This window comes from Balaenoptera ricei, chromosome 15 (assembly GCF_028023285.1).
Source record: "Balaenoptera ricei isolate mBalRic1 chromosome 15, mBalRic1.hap2, whole genome shotgun sequence".
NCBI classification, from domain to species: domain Eukaryota; kingdom Metazoa; phylum Chordata; class Mammalia; order Artiodactyla; family Balaenopteridae; genus Balaenoptera; species Balaenoptera ricei.
This window is the reverse complement of record NC_082653.1, coordinates 59,296,629-59,311,744: the sequence shown is the minus strand read 5'-3', so window position 1 is coordinate 59,311,744 and position 15,116 is coordinate 59,296,629. Positions and strand designations below refer to the sequence as shown.

The 15,116-nt window shown below is 46.2% G+C and overlaps 1 protein-coding gene across 1 annotated transcript in view; it reads left to right on the top strand.

The window, feature by feature from the left end:
• Positions 1-14,875, top strand: part of EMP2 (epithelial membrane protein 2) — a 39,253-nt gene extending 24,378 nt beyond the window's left edge. Inside the window, exons 2-5 of the mRNA XM_059897620.1 lie at positions 3,073-3,204; positions 5,396-5,486; positions 9,683-9,829; positions 11,319-14,875. Coding sequence (XP_059753603.1) covers positions 3,127-3,204; positions 5,396-5,486; positions 9,683-9,829; positions 11,319-11,506 — 504 coding nt within the window. The 5' untranslated portion in view covers positions 3,073-3,126 and the 3' untranslated portion in view covers positions 11,507-14,875. The remainder of the gene's footprint in view (positions 1-3,072; positions 3,205-5,395; positions 5,487-9,682; positions 9,830-11,318) is intronic.
• Positions 14,876-15,116: the final 241 nt, after the last annotated feature.

The following is a 15,116-nucleotide window of genomic DNA, read 5'->3' as shown; positions in this document are numbered from 1 at the left end:
GATTAGTGGTTGCCAGGGGCCGAGTGGAGGGAGGAATGGGGAGTGTCTGCTTAATGAGTACAAGGTTTCCTTTCAAGGTGAGGAAGTGTTCTGGAACTAGATAGTGGTGATGGATGTACAACATTGTGAATGTACTAATTGTCATTAATAGTACATTTTAAAATTATGTGCATTTTATCACACTTTAAAAAATACCTCCCCAGTGATTACTTTTTAATTACAAAGGAAAAATGCACAATGGAGAAATCTGGTGATGTTAATCAAAGTTAACATCACCAATAATGGACAACCTGACATCCTATGCCCCTTGGTGGGACACACTAAGGACACATGAGTATGGAGTATTCCTGTCAAGAAAGCATACCCTGAATCTAATCGTTAGGAAGCATTAAACAAATGGAGGGACTTTCTACAAAATAAATGGTCAGTACTCTTACATAATATCAATGCCAGGAAAGGCCAAGAAAGGCTAAGGAACCATTCTAGATTAGATTAGATTAGATTAGATTAGAATCTAATATGATGTGATAACAAAATGCAATGCATTATCTTGGATTTGTCCTGGACCAAAAACATAGCTAAGGCCGTTACTGAGATTATTGGAGAAATTTGAATATGGACTGTAGGTGAGATAAAATATTGTAAAATGTGAAATTTTTGTGATTATCATGCTGTGGTTATGTACGGGAATGTCCTTGTTTTTCAGAGATGCACACAGAAATATTTAGACATAAATTATGGCATAGGCAACTTACTCTCAAATGGTTCAGAAAAAATGTGTGTGGGGGAGTGGAGTATTTGGAGGGAGAGAAAGAGACTGTTAACAAATAAAATCAATCCACTTAAAACTGGTGCTATAATGTTATCATAAATAGTGAAAACAAGGTCTGATTTGGTTTTCAAAAGTGAAACTAAAACTTAATTTTATGTTACACAAAATTTTAGTAATAGTAACTGGTCACAAATTATTGGAATGAAAGAAGAATGAATCAAGTGTTGATTTGGGGAGTTAATAGCATTCACTCGTCCAACAGGATTGGTTGATGTGACATTTTTGCTTGACATTTGCATGTCGTTTGACCAAGACGATGGTCATTTTTGCAAAAATGTTCAAAGACTTCATCAGTTTTCCCAAGTGTCGCTGTTTATCCTTTGATATTCAAAGCATTCTTTTGAATGCTTTCTTTCTTTGCTTTCTTCCTCTTCTTCTTCTCCTCCTTCTTCTTCTCCTTTTTCTTCTTCTTCCACATCATTCAAGTTTATCTTTTTCCTCTTTTATTGCTAACTAGTTCAGCTTGGACAGGTCTTCATGTATTAACCCCTTTGGTGCCTTTTGACCAGTTCTTCAGTGTCACTTTCATCAACTTGATACAACCCTAGTTCTTTTGCAAGATTTCCAATGTCACTTTGTCATCGCTTTCTGTTTTCTATGATTAAGACTATCCAACCCTAGTAAAAAAAAGTTTACCCTGGAATCTCAGTGGTTTAACTTCCAAAGGCTTATTTCCCAATCACAGTATCTGTCCAAAGTGTGAGGCTTCAACATATCACGGCTCCACCATCCCAGCTACTTTATCAAGGAGATGGAGCATGGAGAACTCACACCTGCTCTTCAGCCCAGAAATGCTTCAGCCTGGATATGACATAAGCCAATGTTGCTTACAGCCCATTGGCCAGAATTAGTCACAAGGCTCCGACCTAACTGCAGGCGAGGCTGGGAAATGCAGTCTTTTCATGTGCAGAGAGAGGAAAATGAAACTGCGGCTGTCGGCCACACATTGTGTTTGCCTTTTGTGGTTGGATGTTATTCAGATGGGGTTAGATATTGAGGGGTGTTTGAGTGGGGATTAATTTTTTAATTTTTTATTGAAGTATAGTTGATTTACAGTGTTGTGCTAGTTTCTGGTGTACAGCAAAGTGATTCAGTTTTATATATATATATATATATATATACACACACACACACATATACATACATTTTCTTTTTCATATTCTTTTCCACTATGGTTTATTACAGGATAATGAATGTAGTTCCCTGTGCTATACCTTGTTGTTTATCTATTTTATATGTAGTAGTTTGTATCTGCTAATCTCAAACTCCTAATTTATCCCTCCCCCACCCTCTTTCCCCTTTGGTAACCATAAGTTTGTTTTCTGTGTCTGTGAGTCTTCCTGTTTTGTAAATAAATTCATTTGTGTCATATTTTAGATTCCACATTAAGTGATAGCATATGATATTTGTCTTTGACTTACTTCACTCAGTATGTTAATCTCTAGGTCAATCCATGTTGCTGCAAATGGCATTATTTCATTCTTTTTTATGGCTGAGTAGTATTCCATTATGTATACATATATACCACAACTTCTTTATCCGTTCATCTGTCAATGGACATTTAGGTTGATTCTATGTCTTGGCTATTGTGAATAGTGTTGCTATGAACATTGGGGTGCATGTATCTTTTCAAATTAGAATTTTCTGTGGATATATGCCCAGGGCTGGGATTGCTGGATCATATGGCAATTCTATTTTTAGTTTTTTCAGGAACCTCCATACTGTTTTCCATAGTGGCTGCACCAACTTACATTGGGATTAATTTTATAAATGGTCAGATCCTTAGGAAATATTTTCCTGTTTGATCACGTTTGCTTTGTTACGCGGCAGGGCAGCAGGGACTGTGTTAATGACTACTCAGACAGTGGGCTTACTCTGGTGCTGTGAAATCCCCAGGGCACTGCCTGGTGGCTGGGGGATCCGGAACAGCATTTTAGCACACACACAGCTACTCTTTCCTGCCCTGGTGCCTGCCGTGTGCTGCTTCGAAGACTTGCCATGCTTTTCTAAATGAGGGATTTTAAGTGGTCCTCACCTCTTCTCCTCCACAAGGAATATCTGTCATCTGGATGCAACAGAGAAGAGCTTCTCCTGCAAAACTTTGTCCAGTAAAGTCTCTAGGCAAGGGAAAGATGGGGAGAGCTGTTTAAGATTGTCTAAAACCCCATGAAAAGTTGCTTATTTTTCATTTTCCTCGTGCTTTGTCACTGACAAATTTGAATTTCTTTCACCCTCTGTAGCACATCTCCTCTGGGCTTTAAACGCTACTCCGTGAGCCACCGTGCCCCGTGAAAATGTTGGTGCTTCTGGCTTTCATCATCCTCTTCCACATCACGTCTGCGGCGTTGCTTTTCATTGCCACCATCGACAACGTAAGTTCCCTTTCCTTTTGACCATCCCAGAACCCCTGGATCCTAGAGTCGGTAGAAGTAGGATTGAGAACTCCCCCAAGGTGATTATAATTTGGGGTTATCCTCTCTACCAAGCACACCCATCTCCTCAGCCCGGGCCCGAGGACTCTTGGCCTAAGTGTGGCGGTTCGAAGCATCACATGTGTCTGGACGGGCAGGGACCTTGGTCCTCTCATCCCTGAGTCCCCCACAGAGCCTGGGAAGATGCCTTGGCTGTAGGAAGCCCTATGAGGATGTGGCTTAAATTCAGCTCTCTGCAGGTCATTTTCTTAACCGTGGCACGGTTGTCATTTGGGGCTGGATCATTCTTTTTGTAGATGTTTAGCAGCATCCTCGGTCTCTACCCACGTGATGCCAGCAGCACTCTAGCCCCTAGTTGTAATGCCCAAAAATGTCTTCAGATATTGCCAAGTGTCCCATGGGAGGCAAAATCACCCTTGGTTGAGGACCATTGCCCTAGATCTCCCAGATGACCCATCCCAGGTGATCTTTGCCCCCTCCTGTCTCTGACATCTCCTTACTGACAGGATCCCTTGTTGCCAGCCCACCCGGCCATGCCCTTCCCAGCAGAGCTCATGCTTGGAACTTTCCCCATTCTGCCCATGAGCCCATGAAAAATTTAGTTCTTTCCTTGAGTGTCCAGCTCACAGCCGTATAGCATTTGATAAATAACCTATGGGCATAGATTAACATCCCTCCTGGCAGGAAATGAAGCTTTTTACCAGAGATGCCCTATGGCCCACACCCTGATCCAAAGGCCTGGCTTCAATCCTGATGGTTTCAGATTGTGGAGACATTTAGAGTCAGAAAGTCTGCTCAGAAAGCCAAAAAGTGCACCTACAAGCAACCATCCAGTCTGGCTACATATAGACTCCTGTCAATTAATCATCAAAATAACAACAGCACGGACCAGGACAACACCTGTCACTTAGGGAGTACTTACTCTGGCAGTGCGTATGCGCGGCCCTTTTATGTGCGTCATCTCATCTGATCCCCCTCTCAGGTCTACAAGGTAGGTCCTCTCCTGGCACTATTTTATGATGAGGAAAATGGGCCTCAGGGCGTTTAGGGAGCCTGCTGGAATTGACATGGCAGGAAGTGGCAGAGCTGGGATTTGAAGCGTTCCAGAGGCTCCTGGCTCTACATCCTGTAAGGATCCTGTAAGGAGTGCAGTGATTGGGTTTGGGTTCCTGGAGGTTCTAGAAGAGCTGTCATGAGTGGCCAGGGCAGGGACCACGTTGATGCTGTAAGTTAAAGTCCCGGGGACCTACCATTATCCAAAGGGCCCACTCTCTGTGAACTAAGTGGTTTTGAATGTTCTTTTAGAATCTTTTTCTATTGCTTTCATCTAGTCCCTTGGGATCCTGAAAAGGTCCCAGACATAGTGAAAGGGATAGATTAACATTAAGGGCAGAAAAGCCATCAGCCACAGCACCAGCTAATCCTGTGGGTGTTTCTGTTACCATGGCCCTTACTGAGAAGACACAGGTGGGCATTTTGGCCATTCGGTGAGTCATGCGGTTCTTCGTTGTGAGTTAGGAATTGCGCTTGGCACTGTCATTAGGCACGTAGTGGGAGCTCAGTGACCGACTGTTGCCTGGATGGGCGTGGGGTCGGGGGGAGATTCCAGTCTTCGGGTGGACGGAAAGCAGAAGGAGGCCCATCTGGGGGCAAAAGAGCGGCAGGAACACAGAGAGAAACGGAAGCCTTTGGATGGAAAGCAGGGGGGTCTTCTGTCTGATTATTTCACCCGTAACAGGCTCTGCCCGCTAGATCTCATCCTTTCCCTCCTCCCCTCCCGCATCGCCCCTGCAGTTCTGGTGGAATTCACCACTGGCTGCTCTTAGCACCACCAGCTGAGCCTCACCTCCTCGCCCACATCCTGGGAGGGCCTGGACCTTCCCTTTCAGCAGACTAGTGGAATGGGTGTCACCTGGGAGCCTGTTAGAAATGCAGACTCTCAAGCCCCACCCCAGACCTCTTGAATCAGAATCCGCATTCTAACCAGATCCCCAGGTGACCTGTGTGCACACCGCAGGTTGAGAAGCACCGGTCCCGAATTTTCATTTACTCCTGTGCCTCACCTGATTAGGGGCTCGTGTTTTCATAATGAACGAACAGCCTTTCCCTGTGTTTCCATTTCGTGTTACAGGCCTGGTGGGTAGGAGAGGAGTTTTTTGCAGATATCTGGAGAGTATGCGTGAACAACACGAATTGTACAGAAATCGATGACTCCATTCAAGGTGGGTGTGAAGCTGATGGGAAAGCACTGAGTGACAAAAGATCCCTCGGGAGAAAGGCTTCCCTGTTGTCTGACTCCTCACCCCTCCTTCAACACAGCCTGTGCAGAGAGGGGCCTGGCTGCTGCTCAGGGCATGCTGAGCAGGGGTCAGCATAAGCTGGGGACAGGAGGGGGTGGGGAAGCCAGAGGCCAGAGGGCACCAACTCCAGGAATGCTGGGCCCCACCCTTCTCTTCTCTCTTTCTTGGCCAAGCAGAGCTTCCCTCCCTCACCCCTTCTCAGCTTCCGCCCTCATCTAAAATCTTCTCCCCACACCTCTAAATAGGCTCAGAGACATCTGTGTTACTTCCCTGCATCTGAGCAGCCTAATGGGCAGAAACCTGAGAGCTGGCTCCTTTAAGAGCTATGTGACCTTACCTTGGGCAGGTCATGTGAGTGCTCAGACTCTCAATAGCCTCAGCTGTACATGCAGGTGACAGCAATGCACCTGCCATGCCTGTCCCTGTACAGGAGCCACAGTAGACAAAAGGGCTTTGCAAATACAGAAAATCGCACCTAAAAACGTGCCAACCCCTCTCCTTCACTGTGGAGTGAATGGGTTGGTTTTCTGTTGTAGAACTGATAGAAGATGCATTTTGGTTCCCAGTGCCTGATAAAATACTGGATGCCCAGTTAAATTTGATATCTCACATAAACAACTAATAATTTAGTATAAGTATGTCCCAAATATTACATGGGGCATACTTATACTAAAAAAATTGTTTTTGTTTACCTGATATTCAAATTTAACGAGCATCCTGTTTTTACGTATTTTTTCCTGGAATCCTATTTAGAGAGCAAGGGACCTTGATCACTGGGTCCTAAAGTCTCGCTATTCCATCAATAACAATGTCAACATTCATAATAAAAGCAAAAATACCAATAGAAGGCATCATTTATTGAAGGTTTACTGGGAGGCATTGGGCTAAGTCCTTTACATAAGTGACTGTTGGCCCTGTTTTAAGATGGGGAAACTGAGACACAGAGAAGAAACCCAAGTTCACAAAGTCAGGAGTAAATGATGGAGTTAGGATTCCAGTCTAGACATGACCAACTCTGAAGCCTGCATTCTAAAACACATAATGCAATCCACGCCACCTCCGCTCTGGGTCTGTTTCTCTGCTGTGCTAACCCTTGACCCTGGAAACAGCCATTCTTCCCTGTTGGAGCCCCATCGTTGCCAGGGTGCCTGGTCAGCTGGGAGCACTGGCTGTGCTCTGAGGCCATGTTTCCAAGCTTCTGTCGTTTGCATACAACATCCCCTATGTGCATGTCTTACCTCTTATTTTTCTTTATTTTTTTAAATTGAAAAAATTTTTTTTTTGGCCGCGCCATGCGGCTTGCAGTTCCCTGACCAGGGGTTGAACCTGGGCCCCCTGCAGTGGAAGCGCGGAGTCCTAACCACTGGACCACCAGGGAATTCCCTTATTTTCCTTTAAAATAACTAGCTGGCAAACTACCAGCCAGATTCAGTCCAATGAGCTAAGAATGGTTTTTATATTTTTAAAGCATTGTAAAAAGAAACAAGCAAAAAAACCCCAAAAATAAGACAATGAACAAGGGACTGTATGGCCACAAAGCCTAGAATATTTACTGTCTGGCCTTTACAGAAAAACCATGCCAACACCTGCTTTAAAACAGTTCACTTTTTCCCTACATAAATTTATTTTAAAGGGAACTTTATCTGCCTATTGTAAGTGATACACTGGTATGACTTACCATAAAAGAAAGAAAACATTAAAAAAAAAAAAACTACATTGAAAACCAAATGATGTTATTAAATTCTGAACAGATTCACTTGCCTTTTGATGCCTTTGAATCTGTTTCTGATTCTTTCCTGGTTAAAAACCAAAACCACCACCAACACCCAGATACTGGCAGGTGTTACAAAAGTGCAAAAGCACCAGGTATAGAGCTCCTCCTCCTCCTTGGGGTCCTTGGACGAATTTAAACACGATCAAAGGGAACATTCCTCTCTTTAGGTGAGGTTTGGTTGTTCGGTGACCTGGTTAGGTTCCACCTACGTTCATCTCATCAGCCAACAGTGGTACATGCTGCACCCACCCCCCAGCTTTGAGAAACTCTGCTCTAAAAAAAATGAATCCATCTTTTTCTCTAAAGCCTTTGTCTTAGTCCATTCAGGCTGCTAAGACAATACCATAGATGGGGTGGCTTGAACAACAGATACTTATTTCTCACAAGGTGCCAGCAGATCCAGTGTCTTGTGAGGCCTCCCTTCCTGGTTTGCACACAGCCACCTTCTTGTTGTGTCCTCACCATGCAGAGAGCAGAGAGCAAGACAAGCTATTGTGTCTCTTATAAGGGCACTCATCCCATTAATAAGGGCTCCACCCTCATGACCTAATCACCTCCCAAAGGCCCCCACCTCCTAATACCATCCCATTGGGGGTTAGGATTTCAACATATGAATTTGGGGGGGGATACAAACATTCAGTCTACAGCAGCAGCCATGTTTTCCATATTTGCCCCATCACCTGGGGTACTTGCTAAAAATACAGATTCCTGGTGCCCATCCCAGAATGACTGTATCATAATCTCAGAGGAAGAGGCCCAGGAATCTATTTTAAGAAGCCCCTAGGTGATTCCTGGGATTGGGCAAAGTTGGGAAGCTCTGCTCTAAGCCAGAGGGTCACAACCTTGGCCCCACGTTGGAATTCCCTGGAGGACTTTACATGCCCTGTCCCCCTTCTTGTCTGATCCCAACACCAGAGATTCTGATGTATTTCACCTCAGGGTAGCCTGCAGGATTTTTATTTTTAATGGAGCTATAATTTACAAACAAGGAAATGCACACTTGTTAAGGGCTCAATTCAAAGTTTTGACAATTATATATACACCCATGTAACTATCATCCAAAGCAAGATAGAGAACATTCCCATCACCTCAGAAAGTTTCCTCGAGCCCTTTTCCACTCACTTCCCACCACCCCCTGCCCCAAGGAGCAGGGTTTCTGACTTCTGTCACCATGGTTCTCTCTCTCCTGCTCATGGGCTTCATATGAAATCATATGGTGTGTGTGTGTGTGTGTGTGTGTGTGTGTGTGTATGTGTGTGTGGGGGGGGTCTGGCTTCTGTTCTCACCGTAGGGAATGGCGAGGGGGCTAGATGCTCTCTGAGAGATCCAATGGACCAGGATCCATTGCTGTAAATGTTGGATTAAGTACTTACAAATCATGCTTCCCTCCAGTCAGTTTCAGGTAAAATTGAAAAAAGAAAAAAAGAGGATTTGTCCTTAGGTTTTCCTCTGCAGCTTTGGGCGCTGTTCCCTCACCTGTCTTAGCTGCATCCTGGTGATAACATCCAGCCCTTACACAGGACTCCCTTTTTGCTAGCACTGCCTGAAATCCTTACATAGTTGAGTTCATTCCATGTTCCCCCACCGATGAGGTGGGAGCTATTACTATCCCCATTTTACAGGTGAGGAAACTGAGACCCACACAAGGTGGCTCCAGTCCCTGCACTTGACCCCTTCATAGCCTCACCTGTGTCCTTCCCACATGCAGTGCCCTCCACCCAAGACCAGCTCCTTTCTTCCCTGAAAATTCCCGGTGCTGAGCCCCAGGCTCTCATGCCCCACTCACTAAAGCTAATCTGAAAAAGCCCTCACTTTCCCTTTTCCTAAATAACAATCACAAGGCTCACTCTCTTAGAGGGTATTTTGTGTCCACAGAACACTTCCAGAAGGTCCCTCAGCCCCATGAGCCCTGTATCTCCAAGAATCCCTTTGGAGGTCTTTATACGGTGCAGACCCCCAATCCTGACGCAACCCATCCCATTCCAGCCTCTTGATCCAGAATCTGCCAGGTTGGAACCTGAGGATTTGTACTTTAAATAAAAAACCTGACCATGAGCCAGGCACTTGGGGGCAATACCCAAACCAGGAAGACTGCAGAGTGGGTGGTTCTTGCTCCATTTTCCAGATAAGGATGTTGGAGATCATCTGGTCAATTGCACAAATGGACACTGGAGGGAGGGGGTGTCAGGAAGACTCCTTGGCTGCCCTTGTGCTCATTCTGTGCAGATGAAAGCCTGGTGCCCTTTTGCTTCCCATCATCCCTGCTCTGGAGCTGTCACTGTGCACCCCAGGGGCCCGGGTGGTCTGTGGTCCTCAGTCATGAGCTCTTGCCCTTTCCCCACAGAATTCTCCACAGTGCAGGCAGTCCAGGCCACCATGATCCTGTCCACCATTCTCTGCTGCATTGCCTTTCTGATCTTCGTGCTCCAGCTCTTCCGCCTCAAGCAGGGAGAGAGATTTGTTTTAACCTCCATCATCCAGCTTATGTCATGTAAGTAAAATGATGGACTTCCTGGAGTAAACACTCTCTTCCCAGCCAATCATGAGTAGAAGCCGGGAGGAGTGTGGCAGGTGAGGACTTGGAAAGGAGAGGTTGGCAGCTGTGCCACGGTGGGATGTTTTATACTTCAGACTTCAGATTTAGTTAGGGGGTCAAGAAAGGCGTCCTGAAGACATGAAGCCTGAGCTGGGATCTCTAGGGTAAGTAGGAGTTGCTGTCTTGGTACAGAGAAGCATAGGTCCCCCAAGGAAAATCTGGGTACTTAACCTCATCCTACCACTAATATCTGTTAGTGTTGGTGATTCAGTGAGGATGCTTTTGGCTGCAAGTAAGAGAAAAATCCAGTAACAATGACTTTGGCCACAAAAACCTTTACTTTTTTTATATAACAAATCGCTTAAAGGTGGAAGGTGTCAGAGTTGGTTTGGCAGCTCAGCATCATCATCAAGAAGCCCCACTCCTTCCATCCTTCCATGCTGTCATCTTCAGAGTGTCAGTGATGACCTCATGGCCCCCAAAAGGCTGCTGCAGCTCCAGACATTCATCCTGGCCTCACAGTTTCTAAAACAGTAAGCAAGGGAAAATAACAGCAACAAAAAAAATGCTTTCTCCTCCCACATCTCCCTCTTTTCAGGGTATTATATTTTTCTTTTTTTTTTTTTCTAGATTTTTAGAAATTTCATGTAATGTCTGAAACATTTATATTAACATATTTCCATACAAATAACCCAATGAAAGTTTAGTATTAGTTGTTTTGTTTGTTTGTTTTTTTATACTGCAGGTTCTTATTAGGCATCAATTTTATACACATCAGTGTATACATGTCAATCCCAATCGCCCAATTCAGCACACCACCATCCCCACCCCACCGCAGTTTTCCCCCCTTGGTGTCCATGGACATATGGACACCAAGGGTATTATATTTTTCACTGAAGGATTTTCTGTGGCCAGAACTGGGACACATGGAACCATAAACTATAGCAAGTAAACAGGAACAGGATTGCCAAGAGGGGTTGGCAGACTATGGCCCATGGGCCAAATCTGGCCCACTGCCTGTTTTCGCAAATAAAATGTTATTGGAACACAGCCCCGCCCACTCATTTATGTATCACCCATAGCTGCTTTCACGCTGCGACAGCAGAGTTGAGTAGTTGCAACAGAGACCGTACGTGGCCTGCAAAGCAGACTACTTCCTGCCTGGCTGACCGATGGCTTGGACCAATTATGACCCTCTGGGCTGGGTAGCTGGCTGCCCAAACAACATTGAGTTCAGCTAGCAAGAATGGGAAGCAAAATGGCTACAGGGTAGGCAGCAATATTCTGCTACAAAATATTAGTTGTAATCTTTCCAAGAGACTAAAATAAATACCTACTAATAACAAAAACTGAAGTTTGTCTTCAGCTCTGACCATAGTCCCCTCAGGTCCCTGGTGCATGCTGTGGTCTGTGATTTATTTGGACCCTGGCTTTCTTCCGACAGGCCTGTGTGTCATGATTGCAGCTTCCATTTATACAGACCAGCGCGAAGACATTCACAAGAACAACTCAAGACTGTACGCCCTGACCTCGGACGGCAGCTATGGCTACTCCTTCATCCTGGCCTGGGTGGCATTTGCTTTCACCTTCATCAGCGGCCTCATGTACCTGATACTGAGGAAGCGCAAATAGAGCCCAGGAGCTGGGTCGCTTTCGCTGCGTACAGAATCCACGTTCAGATAACCGTTTTGTATATAATCAATTTTTTTTGTGGTTTTTCTAGCAAACACATTGTTTCCTTTAAAAGCCAAAAGAAGAGAAGAATTTTTGCATTCTTGAGATCAGAGAATAGACTATGAAGGCTGGAATTCAGAAATCCTGCCCATCCGAAAGACTCAACACAACAAAGCCAAAAATCCAGCAATGCTCAAATCCAAAAGTGTTCAGCAGGATCTTTCTTAACCATGGGGATGTCATGTGATGTGACAAGAGGCCAAGAAAGCCAGGTCTCGGGGGACATCTTCCCCTAGGTTTGGGCTACGCTGAGCCCCCCTCACCTCAGCTTCCCTTCCTGAATCTCTCTGTGTTAGTGGTAGAAGGTGGAGTGAGGGGGGTCCAGGTAAGGGAGGAAACCTCCTCAGATGTTTAGCCACGTTCTACATGAGAAACAGGTATAGCCCCTGGTGTTCTGTCTACATCCAGACCAGAGCCTCGACCCTCCTGTAATGGGCTGGGTCCAGAAAGTGCCACCAGATTTGCTGACAAAGTCACCTGCTTGCCTTAGGGAAGGTGAGTTTTAACCTGGGTTTCAGATTTAGGCTCACCCTAATCTCAGCATGTGACCCCTAGGGCACCTTGTAAAATGCAGGCTATATCACGGTCCCTCCCTAGACCTACAGAATCAGTCTTCAGGGATGAGGCCGGGGAACCTGCATTTCTAACAAGCTCCTTGGTGATGCTCAGGTGCCTTAAGATTGAAGACCACGGTCCCAGGGCCAGGTGAGCAGAGCTGCCTCACAAATGTTAAAGATCTCATCATGTCGAGATGGGGAGGTGGGTCTAGACGCCACTGGAGGCCCAAACCTTGGCCTCCATCAGCTATTCATTCTTCACTGTCTCTTGCACCGCTGCTCACATCTGGACCACCCAAACTCCAGTCCCAGGCCTTGATCCCGATAGCCAGACACCCTGGGATGGGGGTGCAGCCTCCTCCCTACCCGAATTCAGGAGGCCTTTTCCTTCTCTCCCTGGCCTGCCTTCAAGACTGCCTGGCCTCTACTAACCCCCATTTCTGGAGCCTCAGAGGACCATTCACCATTCCTTCGTTCATCCGTCAACATAAATGATGGGATGCTTGTGCCAGGCACAGGGGAAACCATGTCGAGACAGTCTCTCTCCTCGTGGGGCTCATTGTCTAGCGGAGGAGACAGATTAAAAACCAATTAGGAAAACGAATTACAAAGAGCAGTCAAGGCTGCAGAGAACACAACCAAGGATTCAGAAGAGAGGCCCGTGGGGTGGGCGGGAGGGAACCTGCCCTATGCCTGCCTGTGAAAAGCATTTAGGATTTAGATCAGCCTAAATATCACTCCACTCAGCCCGAGCAAGGTGGCACTGATGGGGCGGTGCTGTGTGCGTTACACCCGGAGAACACTTCCTTCCCTGGAGGGGCCCAGGGTCCTGACAGCGAACGAAGCCCTGGGAGGGTCCCAGATTGCCGTGGTTCTCAAACTTCAGTGGGTACAAGTGCCTCTCGGGAGATGCTGCCTGCTAGGGTCTGGGTAAGTGCCGCCAGGGATTCAGAGACTGTACTGAGGGGTAGGGCTCTGGGGAGCTGGTCCTCAGTGCTGTGAGGTGTGTGGCAATGCGGGGACCTCGGGAAGTGCCTACGGGAGAAGCTCTTTGCACCTCACTGTCTTTTCCCTTGTGTGTCGTGAGCCTGCTGCGGGGAGGTGCGCCTGGGACCCGTCTGCGCATGTCAGCACTGGCACCATGTAACTGACCTTCTGCTACGTGGGGCAGTGGTTTGCCCTCAGTGCAGTTCCAGTGGAGCTGGGGAAATGCCTGCTTTGAGTCGTTTAGGGCCACCGTGGATACCTCTTTAGTGCAGGATTGGGTTTTCTCTCCATCTACCCATTCACTCATTCATTCATTCGGCTTCAACAGAATATTAAATGCTTACTGTGTTCCAAGCACTGTGCAAGGCTCTGAAAACACAGGGGCAAGCAAATCCAGACATCTTGCCTGAGACAGGGCCCCTCCCACAGGGAGGCCACCAGCACAGTACAGGGGGACATGGGGCCAGAGGCAGGACAAATGGTCACTTCTTGCCTCAATGGAAAACTGTCATTAGTCCTGTTTTGGGTAGGAGTGCGGGTCACACCCCTGGGGTTGGCAGGATGCTTCGTATACCTCGTGGAGGAAGGTGGGTCTAAGTGCCCCAAGCTTTCTGCTCAGGCGGCTTTTCTATAATTCCCTGGTAGTCACAATGGAAACAAACAAAACCCCTTAGAACCAGAAATCTGGAAAGCCTTATCCCCAAGCAATGCATGAATTTCCTTCCCCAAAAAACTTCAGGAGTGGGTATCTGAAATGACCCATGGATTTTCCTGGCTGGTCTCCACTACTGTTTAGCATTCAGCGCCCACGTCCATCTGTGATGCCGGGGCTTTTTGCGAAACAGGAGTGCTGCCTTTCCCCCTGTGGTGTGACGTGCCCTGGGGAGGTGGGAAAGAGGGGATGGCATGAGTGAGAAAGTACCCAGCCTTCTTACCCGTCAGTAGGTTCAGCCCTTACTTGGTGCTTATGATCAGTTATTCACAGACAACAACAAAGACAATTAGCTAAGACATCCAAGAAGCGAATATTAGGACCAAATATATTACTGGTAACAACTGCATTTGAGGGAACTATAGTTTGCATATTTTAGGACATTTTTATAAAGTACTGTAATTCGTTCATTGAGGGGCTATGGATGGAGACAGACTAACTCATTTTTGTTACTTGCATTAAAATTACTTCGGGTCTCTGTTCAAATGAGTTTGGAGAATGCTTGATTTGTTGCTCTGCGTGAATGTTGCGCATACCCGAATACAGGGAAATTGGAGACATCCCCCCACCCTGCCACACACTCTGTGCTATGGGTTGTGTGCCTGTGCGCATCCCTAATCAGGCTGAAGTCCTAGGATGCTCTATATTCACTGGTGATGAAGAAACCTAGACCCCCAAGCCCATACGTAAGCACACTAAACACGGTAGCTTGAATAGAAGCTGTAGCATCATTTAAAATCTGCCTGGGTGGGAATTACTAAACTTGCTAATAGTTGAAAGGTTACTTGCAATACAGCAAGTTGGATAGTTTTGTATATTGGGGGGCAGTGGTGATGGGGAGATGCTAGGGAAAGGCGTAGAGATTAAGTTTGAATCTTGGTCGGGGGACAAATGTGATTTTAGGGTAGTTAGATACTTTCTACTTAATGTGCCTTTAAAGTAGTCCATTTTCTATGTTTTGTATAATCTGAAACTGTACATTGAAAAATAAAGTTTAAAACCAAATTGCCCGGAGCAACAGACTCTAATGTTCCCAGCGGTGCCAGTATCTAGAGGAAGAAGCTGCTGTCTGGAGTGGCAAGGGGTCATTTGATTTCTCCTCAAGATCATAACATGTGGCTTTTACAGTGAGCCAGGGATGTCTGACGATTGGTCATAGGACAATTTCCCACTCCCTCTGCGGTTTTCATGGGCCAGCTTCCTGGACGAATGAGTGGCAGTGGCACAGGAGCCAACACCTTGAAGGGCCCCC